The sequence below is a fragment of the Palaemon carinicauda genome, chromosome 15, assembly GCF_036898095.1.
Source record: "Palaemon carinicauda isolate YSFRI2023 chromosome 15, ASM3689809v2, whole genome shotgun sequence".
Lineage (NCBI taxonomy): Eukaryota > Metazoa > Arthropoda > Malacostraca > Decapoda > Palaemonidae > Palaemon > Palaemon carinicauda.
The window spans coordinates 39,621,970-39,638,164 of NC_090739.1; the positions used below are offsets into that span (position 1 = coordinate 39,621,970).

A 16,195-nucleotide genomic window follows, 5' to 3' on the forward strand; every position below is an offset into this window, starting at 1 on the left:
TCTGAGTGCACAACAAAAGATGGGCTAAAACTATCAATAATAATAATAATAATAATAATAATAATAATAATAATATTGAACACGTCCTTATTCTGAGGACATATTTGAATCGATTATATTTCTTAATTTTGTGCTAAAACTAAGCTATCCATGTATCATAGACACTAATATCGATATCGGCATATAATTAGGATTTTATTTTAATATGCAAAAAGTTATTCTTTTACACCGAAATAAAACTGCGTATATCAAAAAAGAGTAAAATCACAATCTAACAGCTTATTTATTATATGTGCAAATAAAATCAGAAGTTTAATTGGAAATTTACTCCATACCGGGTAGTAATAAGATAAATCTTGACAACCTGGGATATGGAATTTCTGTTTCCAGAACATGATGCACTTGTATGGATTCAAATGGCAACACTCTCCAACACTCGCAGGAATAAGACGTACGGTATTCCTGCCTATCTCTCCGAGGATAGGAGGCCCGTGTGGTTTTTAAAAATCTATCCTCAACTCTAGGTCATCTGCATCATTCTGGCCTCTCTATCAGTACCAGCATAGCTAGGTTTTCGTGTCACCCTGTTATGCGGCAAAACTTCAAGAAAAGTGAATGTTATGATGCGGAATGAAGATTAAGATAAAAAGGCCCTGTACAGTCCCGGGCCTCGTAACGAGCGAAGCATGACGATATCTCAGGCTTTGGGACAGGATACCAGAAAACCTCAAATCAATCAATCAGGCTATGGGAATGTATTGGCAACATTACGGCCAGAGTTCACGAAGTTACCCACGAATTCTTCATTAATGTAGACTCAGATGACTGAGTCTACAAGACTGGTTTCCTGAATGAACAGTTTGAAAGGATTTACCCCCCAGAATGTAACACTTTGAAAACTACCATCGCAAAACATCTAGACGCAACAACGACAGAATACGGAGAAACCATTCAGAGGAAATCTGATTGGTTTAAAGTGAATGATGTGATAAAAATCCCAAAGAATTCCCACGTTATGAAAACAAAGTTTGAAACACCGAATATGGCAAAGACAGCCATAGTAGGAGGCCTCTTCATAGCCTACCAATCGGCCTACATCCCTAGTCAATATATTGAACATGAAATGTTGAATGCTATTCATATGAGCATCTGTATAGGAATGCTCTAAAGATAAAACTTCAAATTATGCTCAGAATAATACAAAGAAATGTGTCAACTGCAATCAACAACATAGAACCGTAGCAGCGAAATACCCAGTGAGAGAGGAACTAATTTAAAAGAAAATGCAAGAGATAAAGGCAAACAGATATGCAACATCTACTACAAACATCGGTACAAAAAACCAGTATGGAGAATTGTCAGACTAATGAAATCACCCTTCTAAACAACATACAAGGTGATAGAAGAATTGCGCCAAAAACAAATATAGCAATAAAATAGGGATGCATCTAGGAAGATTCTACCCCTCAATAATAAACAGCATATTAGACTAATATAACGATTTACCAGCACTGCATTTCTCCGAAGGAACAATAATAAGGTAGAAAGCACCATGAAGAAGGACAAAAGATGAAAAACTGCAAAAGCAGAGCAGGATAAATTTCGAGCATTTCAGCGTAGAATAAAATTCAGAAGACGACCCATCAGATGAAGACTTCACACACGGAAATGAACATAATTATGACTCGAACTCATCCATTCCTTTATCAGGAGATATAAGAAATTTGCAAGAAACACAACATCAATCAGCAGGAGAAATACAAGGCTCATTACAATCTCCCATTTTGCAAAACCCCCAAGGATCAACTTCAGCATCAGAAAATACTACGTCAGTAGCCAAGAATATCAGAAAACAAAGAGTAAAATAAAAATGAGATATTATTGTACCGTGTTAACATTAAAACCATAATAAGAAAACGTTACCTTTATATAAATAAAATTGTGGCTAACCCCGCTTTATATCACTCATACTAACACAGTACTTAACTTTCCAAACTATTACCTACCATGGTTAGTTAGCTAACTGCCCTCATTCTTTTTTCACCCACTTTTCCTATCATCGGAAAAAATGGACACTTCATAAAATACTTGTCGAAAATGAGAAATACTAAATTTATGAGATGAGTAAGGTGGAATGGATATTGTAGCATCCAGATATGCGTTTTCGATGGCAACGGAAAATATGAAGAATGTCAAGTCAGAAGATCCATCTAAAGTTTTAACTATTTCATGAAAATCTTGATACAGAGGTGTATCATATTGTGCAGTATCTATGCATAGTAGAGTGTCTATCTATTGAGGTTTTAAAGATTAATGGGCACTCGACGTAGGCTTAAAAACCAAGAAGTTGAGTCAGTATGGTGAAAAAATATCTTTTTCATGTAATAAATGTTGAATTTAAGCACTACCGGTACAATCTATGCTGATCAGAAATTTTATTAACTTAAAATTTTAAAGTTTTGAAGGCCCTTCATGAGTAGTGTCATAGCGTCCTGGAAGCCCAATTTATACATATATGTCCAGCAGCCAATCCACCCTAACTAAGATAAGAGAGAGCCATATAGAAATTAACCGGAGTTATACACTGAAGCAAGCTCACTATAGGATGTTATTGCTCGGATTATACAATATTGTGTTCACTATAAATTTGATAGGAGTCCATAAACACTATTAAGAAAGGAAAAGTTTTGGAAGTTTCATTATACTAAGAGTTTGATATGATCTGAGGAGTCTAAAAAAAACATCTAAATGTTAATTCCTATTTCGACTCAATCTTTAAAAATGTGTCGACCGAAGGAGAATTTTATTAAAAAAAAAAAAAAAAAAAAAAAAAAAAAAAAAAAAGTTACGTAGAAAAAGTTGAGTGAATAATCATTATCGGAGATAGACATGACAATACTAACAGTTCGAATGATTTAATATCAAAGATAGAAAAAAGTTTGGAACGGAGTGATAGAAAGAGTGAAAATATCTCAGAATGGTGTAAGATATAATTTAAGAAAAATAAAGATAATCATGAAGGATATCGATACAATAATCTAGCCAGGCTAGACTTTCGTGCCGTGTTTTTAGATAGAACTATCAAATTCTTTTGGAATGTTCAGAAATATCTTCATGAGAAAATATTTAAAAAGAAAGTGTAAAAGAAAGATACGAGCAGTCAGTGTTACACGTGTTCGCTAATAGAGTTGAGAGACCCAATGGAAGGTATAGGTTTAGATAGATATGAAAGATTTATGCGGAAGTTTGAATTGACAAAGGAAGATTGATTGAAATATAACCTTTTGGGATGCTGAAGGAAGGTTTTATACCTTAATTAATGAGAGGTGATTTTAACGGTTAGATATTTAGTTTAAAATTCATACAAATGTTGGTTTATTTAGCGAAATCTGTATGTTTTTGTTAGTCAATTTCATAATGATTCCAGAAAATATGTGAAGAATGTAATAAAATCATTCAATTTAATAACATTTTCTCTTTTGATGATATTTTAGTCGCAATAATGATTTCTATAATTTTTTTTTTTTTTCATGTTTATAAAAGGCTTTGTGACCTAAGCCCTTCTGGAAATAGTTTTTTAATGCTCCCATTACCACTGAAGTCAATAACCAATTTTTCAGCGTAACTAGAAGTAGTAGTGTGCGTATATTCATTTGCGTGCGCGCGTGTTAGCTGGAAGTCCCAGGAAAACGAAATAGGTAAAAAAAAAAAAAAATGAAATCAGGATGAACAAAAGGACTGAACTTTCCTGAAGATCAAATGAAATCCTCGAATTACTACTTACGATTCCAGGCCAGAACTTTGGAGGCTTGTAGTTCGCTGGACCTTGCCCATTTGCGATGAAAGCTGCCAGTCTATTTGGTTGCTCCACTGATCCGTACTGGAATTGAGTATAATCAAGTGAAACATCAGCTTAAGGTCGTTTGCATAAAATTGTCTAAATCATATGTTATTCATTATCAACGCTAACTTTTTTTTTTTTTTTTGGGGGGGGGGGGGCATTCAAGGCAGCTCGATACACCCTTTGAAATTAAGAAAAAAAAATTCTGCTAATTCTAAAAGGTATTTTTATTCAGAATTTCATGATATATCAGGAAGAAAGTGATCATCAGTAATAAGGTTTATCAACAGTTGTTTGGTAGAAAATTTAGAGTTGGATAATCATCATCAAAATGAAGTCAGGAATATATTAGTATAGACTACTTTTCTAACCACTGATATTGATATAAAGTATAATCTTTATAGAGGTAAGACTATCACACCATTTAAGATGCAATTTAACAACAATCCATTGAGAATTTTGCGGTAATTCAAAGCTTGTAAATAACATTTTAGTCAGTTTACATTTGATAATCAATAATTATGTAACTAACATGTTCTTATACTAACATATCAAATAATCTGATCATTGATATGGAATCTTTGCGTAACTAAAACTAGAATGGAAAAGGTCTTCTATTTACTTAATCAGATGAATGTATGAATAATTAAAGAAAATTTTTTTAAACATAAAGAATAATTTCCCTCATTAAACTTACCCTACAGTAGTTTACAGCGTCTAAAAGTTCTATTACTCGAGGATCTAGTGGTCGCCCTGTGTGCCTGAAGATCAGGTTCTTTAATTCTCGTCTCAGAGAACGATACCCGTTGATGTCACAATTTGGAATTAGAGATCTCACTGCTGACGTGAAATTGCTGACTGGATTTATTTGTGGGAAGAAAGGAAGAATGACTGGAGGAGGAGGAGGAGGAGGAGGAGGAGGAGGTGGAGGAGGAGGAGGAGGTGGTGGAGGAGGAGGTGGAGGAGGAGGAGGTGGAGGAGGAGGAGGAGGAGGCGGAGGAGGAGGTGGTGGTAGTTGTGGTGGTTGGGGAAAGTCTCCTTGGGGTTCCAGCGGTCCTTGTTGTACCCCTTGAATACCGAGAGGAATGGCAACCCCCAGTGGAATCGCAATAGCAGCAGCAATAATACCTGCTGGAATGGCAATGATGGCAGGCCACACATAAGGATCCACTGCCGGTGGTGCAATAGTAACTTCTGGAGTAGTAACTTCTGGAGTAGTAACTTCTGGAGTAGTAACTTCTGGGTCTGTACTTTCGGGAGTAGTAACATTGGGGGTAATAACTTCGGGAGCCTCAGTTTCACACTCGCAAAATTCTGGTACGGTTTGTCTGAAAGGAGTGTCAAGGTATTCAACATAGTCACATTCACATGGTTCAACTGGACCGTCTTGTCGTATATTCTTTTTCTTTTCTTTGCTTCCTTTCTGACGCCTCTTTCTATACACGTCATCTCCCTTTCTTCGAGGTTTTGCTAACTTCCTTGAACTTTTCCAAAAGTCCTTTGTCATATGATGGAATGGTTCCTTGGCCTCTGGTCTTCTTTTAAAATGTAGTCGTTTTGGCTGTCTTCTTTTAAATGGTAATCTTTTTGGCTGTCGCACCAATTGATTCATAAAACTTTTTGGAGCCCAACCTAAGCGATTTAATGATGGAATGACACCACATTCTGAAAGTTCAATATACCCCTATAATATGGAACATACTGTGAAGATTCAGAATGTCATCAGTTTATTCTTCACCGATAAGGTGAACAAAGTTACAATCACAATTACCTTCACACCTATAATAGTTTCATCAGAAGTGGGAGGGAACAAGTATTATCAAGGGATAAACCAGATTTAAGTAACAAGTACTGTATATCAGTGACACAGTTTACCTCACCACAAATGTGTCTTATAAAGAACTATTAGATGACTATTTTATGGGCTCTTTTCCGTAAGGAGATTTCATTTAAACGCAATAAATGTAGCATATGACTAACAATAACATTCTAAAGACGTAGATTACAAAATAAATGTTTTATGTTGAGATGTTGAAGACTATAAAATTTATAGAAAATTGGACGAAGTAAAATACTACTTTCAAAATCTACATTTACATCCGCAAGTTACTCATCATAGATCTGACAAAGTTTTTGAAAGCCAAAGATATTTGATTATCGTAGTTTTATCATTCATAGAAAACATATGATGTAAACTTTGATATTTATCTGTCCTTGAAAAATCAATCCAAGTAAAAAGTACGTTGTTTTCTTACAATAGATCTACCCACTGAGCATCGGAAAAATGAGAGAAAACTAAGTATTGACAATATGAAAAACGTTTAAAGAAAGTAAAATCAAAACTAAGGCACCCATCTGCCAGGTTTCATCAATTTCAAACATATATTAAAGAGGTAAAGAATAAAAAAAAAAAAAAAAAATCTTGAAATGACCAGTATCCTTAAAGGTGCGCCATGGTTAAAATATGTAAGAAAACAAATACCAATTCTTCAAGGAACCGACCAACTATGTTGGTCATAGAAAACTGCAATACTGCCATTCAAATTGAACTGTGTTATTAGAAAATAGGTGAAGGTATGAACAAAATCGGAAAAAGTACCAACGGTCTCATATGTACGTACATATCAAGTTCTTATAATACCAAGAGACAAATTACTGTTTGATTTTGATGCTGACCTTTGACCTTGAAAGTAACCCACGGTCAGATTTACCTAAGATACTATACTCGATAAGAAATCCCACAGGCTAAAAGCCAGAGCTCTCTAATTATAATAGTTCATAAGGTTAAAATAAAATCAATTAATATCCCGACATTTGAACTGACCATTGACTTTGTTAAGCAGATCAAGAATGTCTAGGGAACACTAGATAATTGCCTACCAAGTTTTATCATAATCAGAGATAGAGTGACAATAATAATAATAATAACAATGAAAATAATAATAATAATAATAATAATAATAATAATAATAATAATAATAATAATAATAATAATGATAAAAATAAAAAAATAATATTAATAATAATTATAATACCAGCAAAATCAATAAAATAACGCTCTGTTGATTGTTGATAAAGGAGACTTCTTTGCATTAATGACCTGCGCATTCCACGCATCAGAGAACTTTTAAATCACATAACGTAATTATAAGGATTAAACAGCTCCTAAAGAGGTAAACAAAATCTGAAATATGAATAAGGACAATTACTCACCAAACTCTGGGTCTGTTACCGTTCTCAAACCCGTACAACTGGACGTATCTGAAATGACAGGACGGTGTTCTTGAAAACTTGGACAAATGATAAAAACATCATTTGCATAGGTTTGTGAATCAAAATTACTGATATACTTATAATTCTTAAATTACAAATAAATTAAATGCCATAGATAGGCTAAATTCCAAGTATGCTAGACCCATATAAATACATTCTTTCAAAAAGGCGTATGCAGTCCCATATATGCGAGTATATATATATATATATATATATATATATATATATATATATATATATATATATATATATATATATAAGTATATATATATAGATATATATATATATATATGTATATATATATATATATATATATATATATATATATATATATCCGTTTGTATAATATTTTCTTCTGAACAGATTTCCTAACAAGGATTCGCTCCAAAGGAAAGGTAATACAGCAGCCACTGCCATATTCACACTTTATGTAGTGGATAGGGGATGACCCTACATACGGAAAAATTCCACAACTCCATACACCTAAGCATGAGGGTCATCAGCAAATAACTGAATCCTGATCCACACACTCACATCCATTCACTACTCTTTTGCACACATATGCTGTACTACTACAGCTTATACATTAAAAACCCTTTTCAATACATATTTTAAATCCTTTACAACCTTTTTTATATTTTCTCCTCCTTCTTTCTAACATGCCTAAATTGCACATAACGTTCACCATCTTAAAGTATGTCATTCTTCTATATTATAAAATTATCTTTTAACAGATTCATTCTTTAGCCTACAATAAACAAACGGTTTAACTGCGTCTAAGTACCTCCGCATTTTCACCTTTTTGAATGCTCTTACGATGCAAATAATCTATCTGTACAAATTGAGCATTCACTCAAAATCATCATCCATATTTCATCTCCAAAAAGAAAAATTGGCTTAACAATCATAGGAAACTTTACTGCCTTGGTATCTATAACCTTTTTAAATCTTCCAAATTATTTGTATAAACCTTACCACTAGTCTTGATTTTCGAATTTTATGACTAAATGGTTTATTATCCCACTGTTTCCCGTAATAGTTGATACAAAATACCTAAACGACCAGCCATCTCATATCTATGCGTCAAATTCATTCCGCAATTACAATGGTTTTAATTTTTCTTATTAACACGTTTGTTATATCGCTTATCGTTTCATCAGTAATCCAAGCACAGTTGTGTCTCCTAAGTACGTGTATGGGTAAACACCAAGAAAATACAAATGCTTCAAACACTAAATTCCCCTGGAAATCTCGAAGAAAGGTTCTTGGGACTAGCTAGCAATCTCGCCATATTAGCATCGAAATTTGTTGAAAACAGGTGCTACTGGTGCTACCTCCTCTAACGGGAATATGGCGTAGTGAAAAAAAATACAAGTGTATGTGTGTTTGTATAAGCCTAGCTTCAGTTTTTTAGCTTATTTAAGTATTTATTAAGAAAATTTCTTAGGCATTTCATTCTGTTATTAACGATAATTGATAATCCATTCGTAAGAACTGAAGAGAAAGGTTTTGCTTCACATTTGTGTTTATAGATTTTTAGTGTGTAATAGGCTACTACTTTAGTGATAATTTATAGGGATCTTAACACTTTATTAGTGTTAAAATTCCACCATCTACTTACTCATTGTGAATTTCTGTAGTGACCCTACCAACAACAACAGAAAAAAAAGTGTTCAATCCATGGCTTTTCAGCTGAAGATTAGATAACATACCTCGGCTAGTCTCTTCATCGGCCTCTCTGCAGACATCTATGAATTGTTTGCAGGATCGTGCGCAGAACCGAAGGTTGTAGGAAGGATTGATGAGGCAGAGACCTAAGGAGGCTGATAATTCACAGGAAAGTTCATCTCCCCTGTTTACGCATGTCTCTTTATCTGTGAAGGAAGTGATGAGAAATATGATTATGTGTATACATATACAGTATTCTAAAAGATAGGCATAGATGTTTCAATGATCTAAGCATCTTTCATCTCCGATATTTGGCCTATAATAAAACAAAAGGAAAAATTAACAAAAGACATCCATACAGGATCTTTGATTAAATATTACGACTGCACAATCTTCAGATATAGTAATGCTTAGATAAACGACTTCAGAAATCGCTCTCCATTATTTTTTCTCTTGAATATGTGCCTTGATACAAAAACTATTTTTGCGAAGGTTGTGAAGAGATTAATTGAAGGTAGAAGCAAAATGAAAGAAAAATTGAACAAATCGTTGCAGAAATAATCGAGTTGCTTGACACGTATGGTAATATAACAAATGCTCCCTACTACACAATTTTAGAGACGACCCATTCCGTGATAAGATTCAAGCAACGAACTACCCTCACGGTCCAAGTAGCTGGACAAGGTTCCCTTCATTTCATACACAGCTTTGTCTAGGCACAAAACTACCTAGGATTATTTTGAAATCATGGCGTCAGAATGGTCCCTAATCCATATCTAAAATCCATACGTTGAAAATGAAGCATATTGTAGTTGGCCAATCTCGCCCTTTAGTCAGACAATGCATATCGTGCAAAATAATGAACAAACTTACCTTGAGGTGAGCATGAATTACATGTAGCGGGGCAGTTGACAAGCATGAAAGGAGGATTGGATTCGCACTCCCCACGAGCACCCCATCCAGAGCACGAAGGGTTGAGATCAACGCAATCTGTTCGAGGGGAACCAGGAGCAGGTATGGTTGCTGTGCCATTGTCGCCAATTGCTGCAATTCCGCCCAAAAATGCTGTAAGATATTTATGTCAGTTTTCATACATAATTCCATAGTTTACACACGAGACACACACCCCCGCAAACATTTATATATATATATATATATATATATATATATATATATATATATATATATATATATATATATATATATACTGTATATATATATATATATATATATATATATATATATATGCATATATATATACATATATATATATATATATATATATATGTGTGTGTGTGTGTATGTGTATACATATATATATATAACAATTTTGTTATGGGGTACTCTTTTCCAGCACATAGACATTCACAAATATACATGTACTTTATCATGTGGCAATCACAAATATCAGATGGATCAAATAGCCGGTAATAAAGAGAGGAGAAGGACTCTGAAAAATGAAAGAAGTTTTAAAGGTGCAGATATTGGTAATGACCACCAGCTCCTCATTGCCACACTGGAAGCCCCCAACAGAAATGTTGGTAGAATACCTTGGTTTGATACTAGGCTTCTAGGAGATGAATACAGAGAAACATTTGCAGTTGAATGTAGGAATCGATTTGCTGTCTTAGATACTTTAAAAGAAGAGCAGATAATTAACGAAGAATGGTGTGATATTAAGACCATATATCAGTCAGTTGGTAGTGAAGTTTTGGGACATGCAGTTACGAAGGAGACAGCCATGAACATCAAATGATACTTGGGATGCTATGAAAAGAAGACAAAGACAGCAATGGATTATTGAAAGTTTCGAGGAAGCAATTACTATTACAGGGTAGAGCATGCTAAGAAAAGCCAGGGATGACTGGAGAGAATATTTATGCAAAAAAACAGTTGCGGCTGACAAAGCTATGAATTCAGGGAGTGGCTTTGGTGTAAGGATTGCTCATAGAATTATTATTGAAATCTCTACGGGGACAAAGAAGAAGAAGCATATACAGTATCCATCAAAAGGAGAGATGGATCTGTTATAACAGCAGTAGATAAGAAAGGCAAGGTTGGATGGAACACTTTAGTGAGGTCATGAATTGGAGATGTGAAGTGAATGATTTGATTGATATACCTGAAGCCGAGGAAGACCTTGATTGCTCATGAATGAATTCAGTGTGTTTGAAATCGAACCTATCATCAAAAACTCAGGAGATGGAAAGCTCCTGGATACGATGGAATAACTTCTGAGATGATATTGGCCGCAAATGAAATGACTCCCAGAATACTTATAAGAATATTTTGTAAATGGGGCATGAGGATGCAAAGCCTGATGAATGGAAGCTAGAAGTGTTAATGAAAAGGCCATTAAAGGAGATCTGACTGATTGTAATAATAACAGAGGCATCCGACTTACGTCGGTTGTTATGAAAATATATAGTATGCTTATTCTAAAGAGACTTTAGAGAAAGATTAACGAAAAGCTCAGATGAACAAGAAGGATTTAGAAAAGGTAGAAGTTTTACTGAATAAATTTTCATTTTAAGACATGTACAGCAATGTGTAGAATATAGAAATCCACTTTTGATGACATTTGTGAACTATGAAAAAGTCTTTGATAGTGTACACCGGCCAATTTTGTGGAGACTCTTACGTTATCATGGAGTTCCTCTTAAATATGTAAATTTGAAAAAGTCTGTTCATGAGCATAGTAAGTGCAAGGTCAGTGTTAGTGGAGCCCTATCAAATGAATTTCCAGTGAACAGTGGAGTACTTCAAGGGAATGTTTTGTCACCTAAGTTTTTTATCCTCCTAATGGATTTTGTAATGCATGGAACAGTTGGGGATGGTGGAAAAGGATTGGACTGGATTGGTAATACGAAATTAGCTGACCTAGGACATGCTGATGATGCTATCCTTATTAGCAGAACACCACAGGATTTGCAATGCCAGATTACCAGAATGCATGAAAAATCACAGAAGGTTGGCCTCAAGATGAATAAAAGAAAGACAGATGATGAGAACAGAATACGCAATGGAAAATTAAATATCTTTGGAAGGAGAAAGGGTCAATGAGGTGGAATCGTTTAAATATTTTGGAACTATGATCTCTAATATAGGGTCTTTAGAAATGTAATTTAATGAAAGATTGAAAAAAGCAAATCAGACAATTGCTAGGTTAAGTAAAATTTGGACATCAGTCGTGGTATGATAATGGAACAATATCCAACGTATTTTGTGGATTTGAGAACAAAGACATCAGAAGAACTTTGGTAGTGAAATGGCAGGACAGGATTAGAAATGAAACCATAAGAGAAATCACTCAAGTGCCATATGTGGATGAGATCATGGTGAGGGGTAGATGGAAATAGTTTAGTCATGCTCCTCGCACTCCTAAAGAGAGATTAGTTCTCCAAACATTTAATCAGGCCCCAGTAGGCACTAGAAGAATTGGAAGACCCAGGCCTACATGGATGAGGACTATGAAGCGTGAAATAGGAGATGATGAATGGAGATGCATTGCATTAAAAAATAAAGATAGAGACGACTGCCAAAATCTAACCGATGCCCTTTCCGTCAATAGGCCTGGGAGGAAATGATCTATATATATATATATATATATATATATATATATATATATATATATATATATATATATATATATATATATATATATGTGTGTGTGTGTGTGTGTATATATATATATATATATATATATTCATGTATATATATATATATTTATATATATATATGTATATATATATATATATATATATATGTATATATATATATATATATATATATATATACATATATATATATGTATATATATATATATATATACATATATATATATATATATATATATATATATATATATATATATATATATCCTTGTCCCTATTTAGGGGAAGAGGAAGAGGTCATAACTCAGCGAGTGCGCCAAGGATCTGAGCCCTAGCGCCGAGTAGAAATAGAAGCAAACGAAAACCTTGCTTTAAGCTAATCGGTTATCTTTATTTCTACTCGGTGCTAAAGTTCAAATCCTTATCCGAGCAGAAGTCTTTACGGTAAAAGATTCTCTCTTTGGGTCTGTAATGCCATGGCAGAGTTAATTCTCTGTTAAAACATATTTTTATCTTAATTGAATATATATATATATATATATATATATATATATATATATATATATATATATATATATATATATGTATATATGTATGTATATATATATATATATATATATATATATATATATATATATATATATAATGCAAAGAGACAAGCAAATAAGGGTTATGGACGAATCTCTAGAGACTATTAGTGAATATGCGTACTTACGACAGACGATTGGTGTTTCTCCAAGGAACCAAATTTAAAAGAAGGATAACCATAAGGTGGAGAGCTTTTAGTAAACAAAGTGACATTATGAAACATAAAATGCCCCTTTTTCTAAAAAAATAAAGTATCTTATCAGATAATCCTACCAGTATTAATACGTGCGTCAGAAACTTAGAGCCTTACTAAAGCCGTAGACCATAAGGTAGTTACAACTCAAAGAGCTATGGAAAGTATGATGATGGTAATATCACTAAAGGACTCAAAAAAAAAAAAATAAAGAGAGAGAAAAAAAAAAAACAACAACATGGGTACGATAGCAAACTAAAGTAGAGGATATTCTAACGACGCTCAAGATAAAGAAATGGACATGAGCAGGACATATAATGAGAATGAGAGATAATAGGTAGACCAAATAAAAAAAAAGATAGTAGAATGGACCCCTAGATATTGCAAACGATGCAGGGGAAGGAAGAGAAGACTATGAATTGACGGACTAAGAAAATTTGCTGGTATAAACTGTCAAGAAAAAGCCATAATCAGCCGCGCGTGGAAAGACATGTCTGAGGTCCTTATCCTGCAGTGGACTAGTTATGGCTGATGATTTATATGTATATATATATATATATATATATATATATATATATATATAAATGAAATAATGATAGAATTGAAAATGAGACTATTCTAGAAAACAAAATACATTTTTTAAAGACGTTTAAAGAGAACCCTTAAATAGGAACGATAAATGTGAGGGGCATCCAAATGCAAATCTTGAATCAATAAAACGAAAATGAATGATAAAGAAATCAGAAAGCTTAAGAAAATGTACCTCGTCCCAGGAATTTCAACAATACCTCCAGAAGGAATCTGTGCCCCTTTGAATTCATCTATTTTAGAGGATTCATTCCTTGTGCGTCTTCAAATAGAAATCGAAACATTGTAGCTTTCCGTAGAAGTATTTTACATGGTGGTATTTTCATGCATATGATCGTTTTTAGAAAATAGCTTTGAACCACATAATTAAACATGCGCTTATCTTTTCTGTGCATAAGTAAATCTATATCCACATGGACACATTGTGATAAACATATGTGTATCTATTAATCTACCTATCTATCCACCTTTGTATGTGTGTGTGTATATATATATATATATATATATATATATATATATATATATATATGTATATATATATGTATATATATATAAATATATATATATATATATATATATATATATATATATATAAATATATATATATATATATATATATGTATGTATGTATGTATATATACATATATATAAATATATATATATATATATATATATATATATATATATATGCATATCATATATTTATACACATATATATCTATCAGACCTATCCATCTATCTATACAGTATATATATATGTATATATATATATATATATATATATATATATATATATATATATACTATATATATGTATATATATGTATATGTATATGTATAAATATGTATATATATATTTATTATGTATATATATATATATATATATATATATATATATATATATATATATATATATGCCCAGGGTTAGCTTTAGTAAGTTCCGTAATGGTATCGCAGAAATGTTCAAAATATCATAGTTAGCTGATTGAAATGTCCTCTTGTTAGATACTGCGAGTGAGTAACAGACCAAGTCGAAAGCTTAGATAGAAATATCTAGTGTTGATTCACTGACAGAAAATTAAAAACAAGAAGAGGTGCAGTGGAGAAGATTAGAGGAAGGTGTAAACCCTTAAGGGACTCCAGATGATGGAAATAAAAGCTCGAAATAAGTCGATTGATTATCAATGGCATTGGAAGGAACGTTTCTATTAGATCTTTCGGTATGATACATACTAATCTAATCTAATTATAATGTTCATTTTATTTCATACCAACTATGGCAGATAATTTTATGAATAACATTGTTCATACTCATGCATTTATTTTCGCATTTTAATGCCTGTTAACTTATCAATAATGTATCTGAATGCACACTACACCTTTTAAAACATATTAACAGGTTAAAGAAAGTAAATTGTTTTCCTTGTGCTCACGCAAATTTAGATATCAACAATCCCCGTTTTAACCGCAAACAATATTTTATTACAATAAAACGAATTAGAACCGTTAGCTTGCTAAGACTACCAGAATAGGATTCACTCGTATTTCACTTACTTTGAGCCTTAGCGTGTAATGTGAGATGAGAGACGAATAAAAGTAATCCTATTCGTAGCCAATTCTTGTCATTCATGTTCGTCAGATGGACAAGTCAACTACTTATTCGAGAATGACATTAGAGACTCCAATCTTACCATTTCATGATTATGCCTTATCATCACTCATGGTATTGCTATATATTCGTGTTTGTTTTAAGGTAAATATCTTTTAATCTAATGTGGTTGCTTCCATAATGTTTCACTATTCTTATCAAAACATTTATGAATTGATCCCTTTTTAAATCTAGTGTTGATCTCAATTATTATTTTCACATAACTATCTAATCAAAAATTTTCACGTTTTATTTGTATTTGTAATTCACTCGAAAGTCCAAACAACTCGCGTATCCTTATCACACGAAGGAGAAAAAAACGACGAAGTAATAGATGGAGAACTGAGTATATACAGAAGACGACTGCGCGCTCAGAACTGCACACCAACTTGCGAGGTTCCTTAGGAGGAACTGACAGGGGTTCAACTTTCTCAGGGCTGCGCGGAGACACTTGTGACTATTTGGGTCAGCATTGCTTACTATCCCTCTTACATTCCTCGTTGCAATCTTCTTTCGACGCCTACGCCCCATTTATTAATAATATACTGACCCAATCGTTTGCTCTCTCTCCTTTCATCATATATATATATATATATATATATATATATATATATATATATATATATATATATATATATATATACATATATATATATATATATATACATATATATATATATATATATATATATATATATATATATATATATATATATGCCTATACACACACACGCACGCACACACACACACACACACACACACACACACACACACACACATAT

The 16,195-nt window shown here is 32.8% G+C and overlaps 1 protein-coding gene across 2 annotated transcripts in view; it reads right to left on the reverse strand.

Annotated features, from left to right (window-relative positions):
• The window catches only part of LOC137654573 (uncharacterized), a 24,014-nt gene extending 8,204 nt beyond the window's left edge, over nucleotides 1–15,810 (reverse strand). Inside the window, exons 1-7 of one of the 2 annotated variants that reach the window (XM_068388322.1) lie at nucleotides 15,320–15,810; nucleotides 9,656–9,847; nucleotides 8,827–8,988; nucleotides 7,055–7,102; nucleotides 5,093–5,506; nucleotides 4,539–5,062; nucleotides 3,785–3,880 (exon numbers count right to left, since the gene is read on the reverse strand). In XM_068388322.1, the coding sequence (XP_068244423.1) occupies nucleotides 3,785–3,880; nucleotides 4,539–5,062; nucleotides 5,093–5,506; nucleotides 7,055–7,102; nucleotides 8,827–8,988; nucleotides 9,656–9,847; nucleotides 15,320–15,395 (1,512 nt within the window). In that variant the 5' untranslated portion in view covers nucleotides 15,396–15,810. Of the gene's footprint in view, nucleotides 1–3,784; nucleotides 3,881–4,538; nucleotides 5,507–7,054; nucleotides 7,103–8,826; nucleotides 8,989–9,655; nucleotides 9,848–15,319 lie in introns of both variants that reach the window. The other variant, XM_068388321.1, reaches the window with a different exon arrangement.
• Nucleotides 15,811–16,195: the final 385 nt, after the last annotated feature.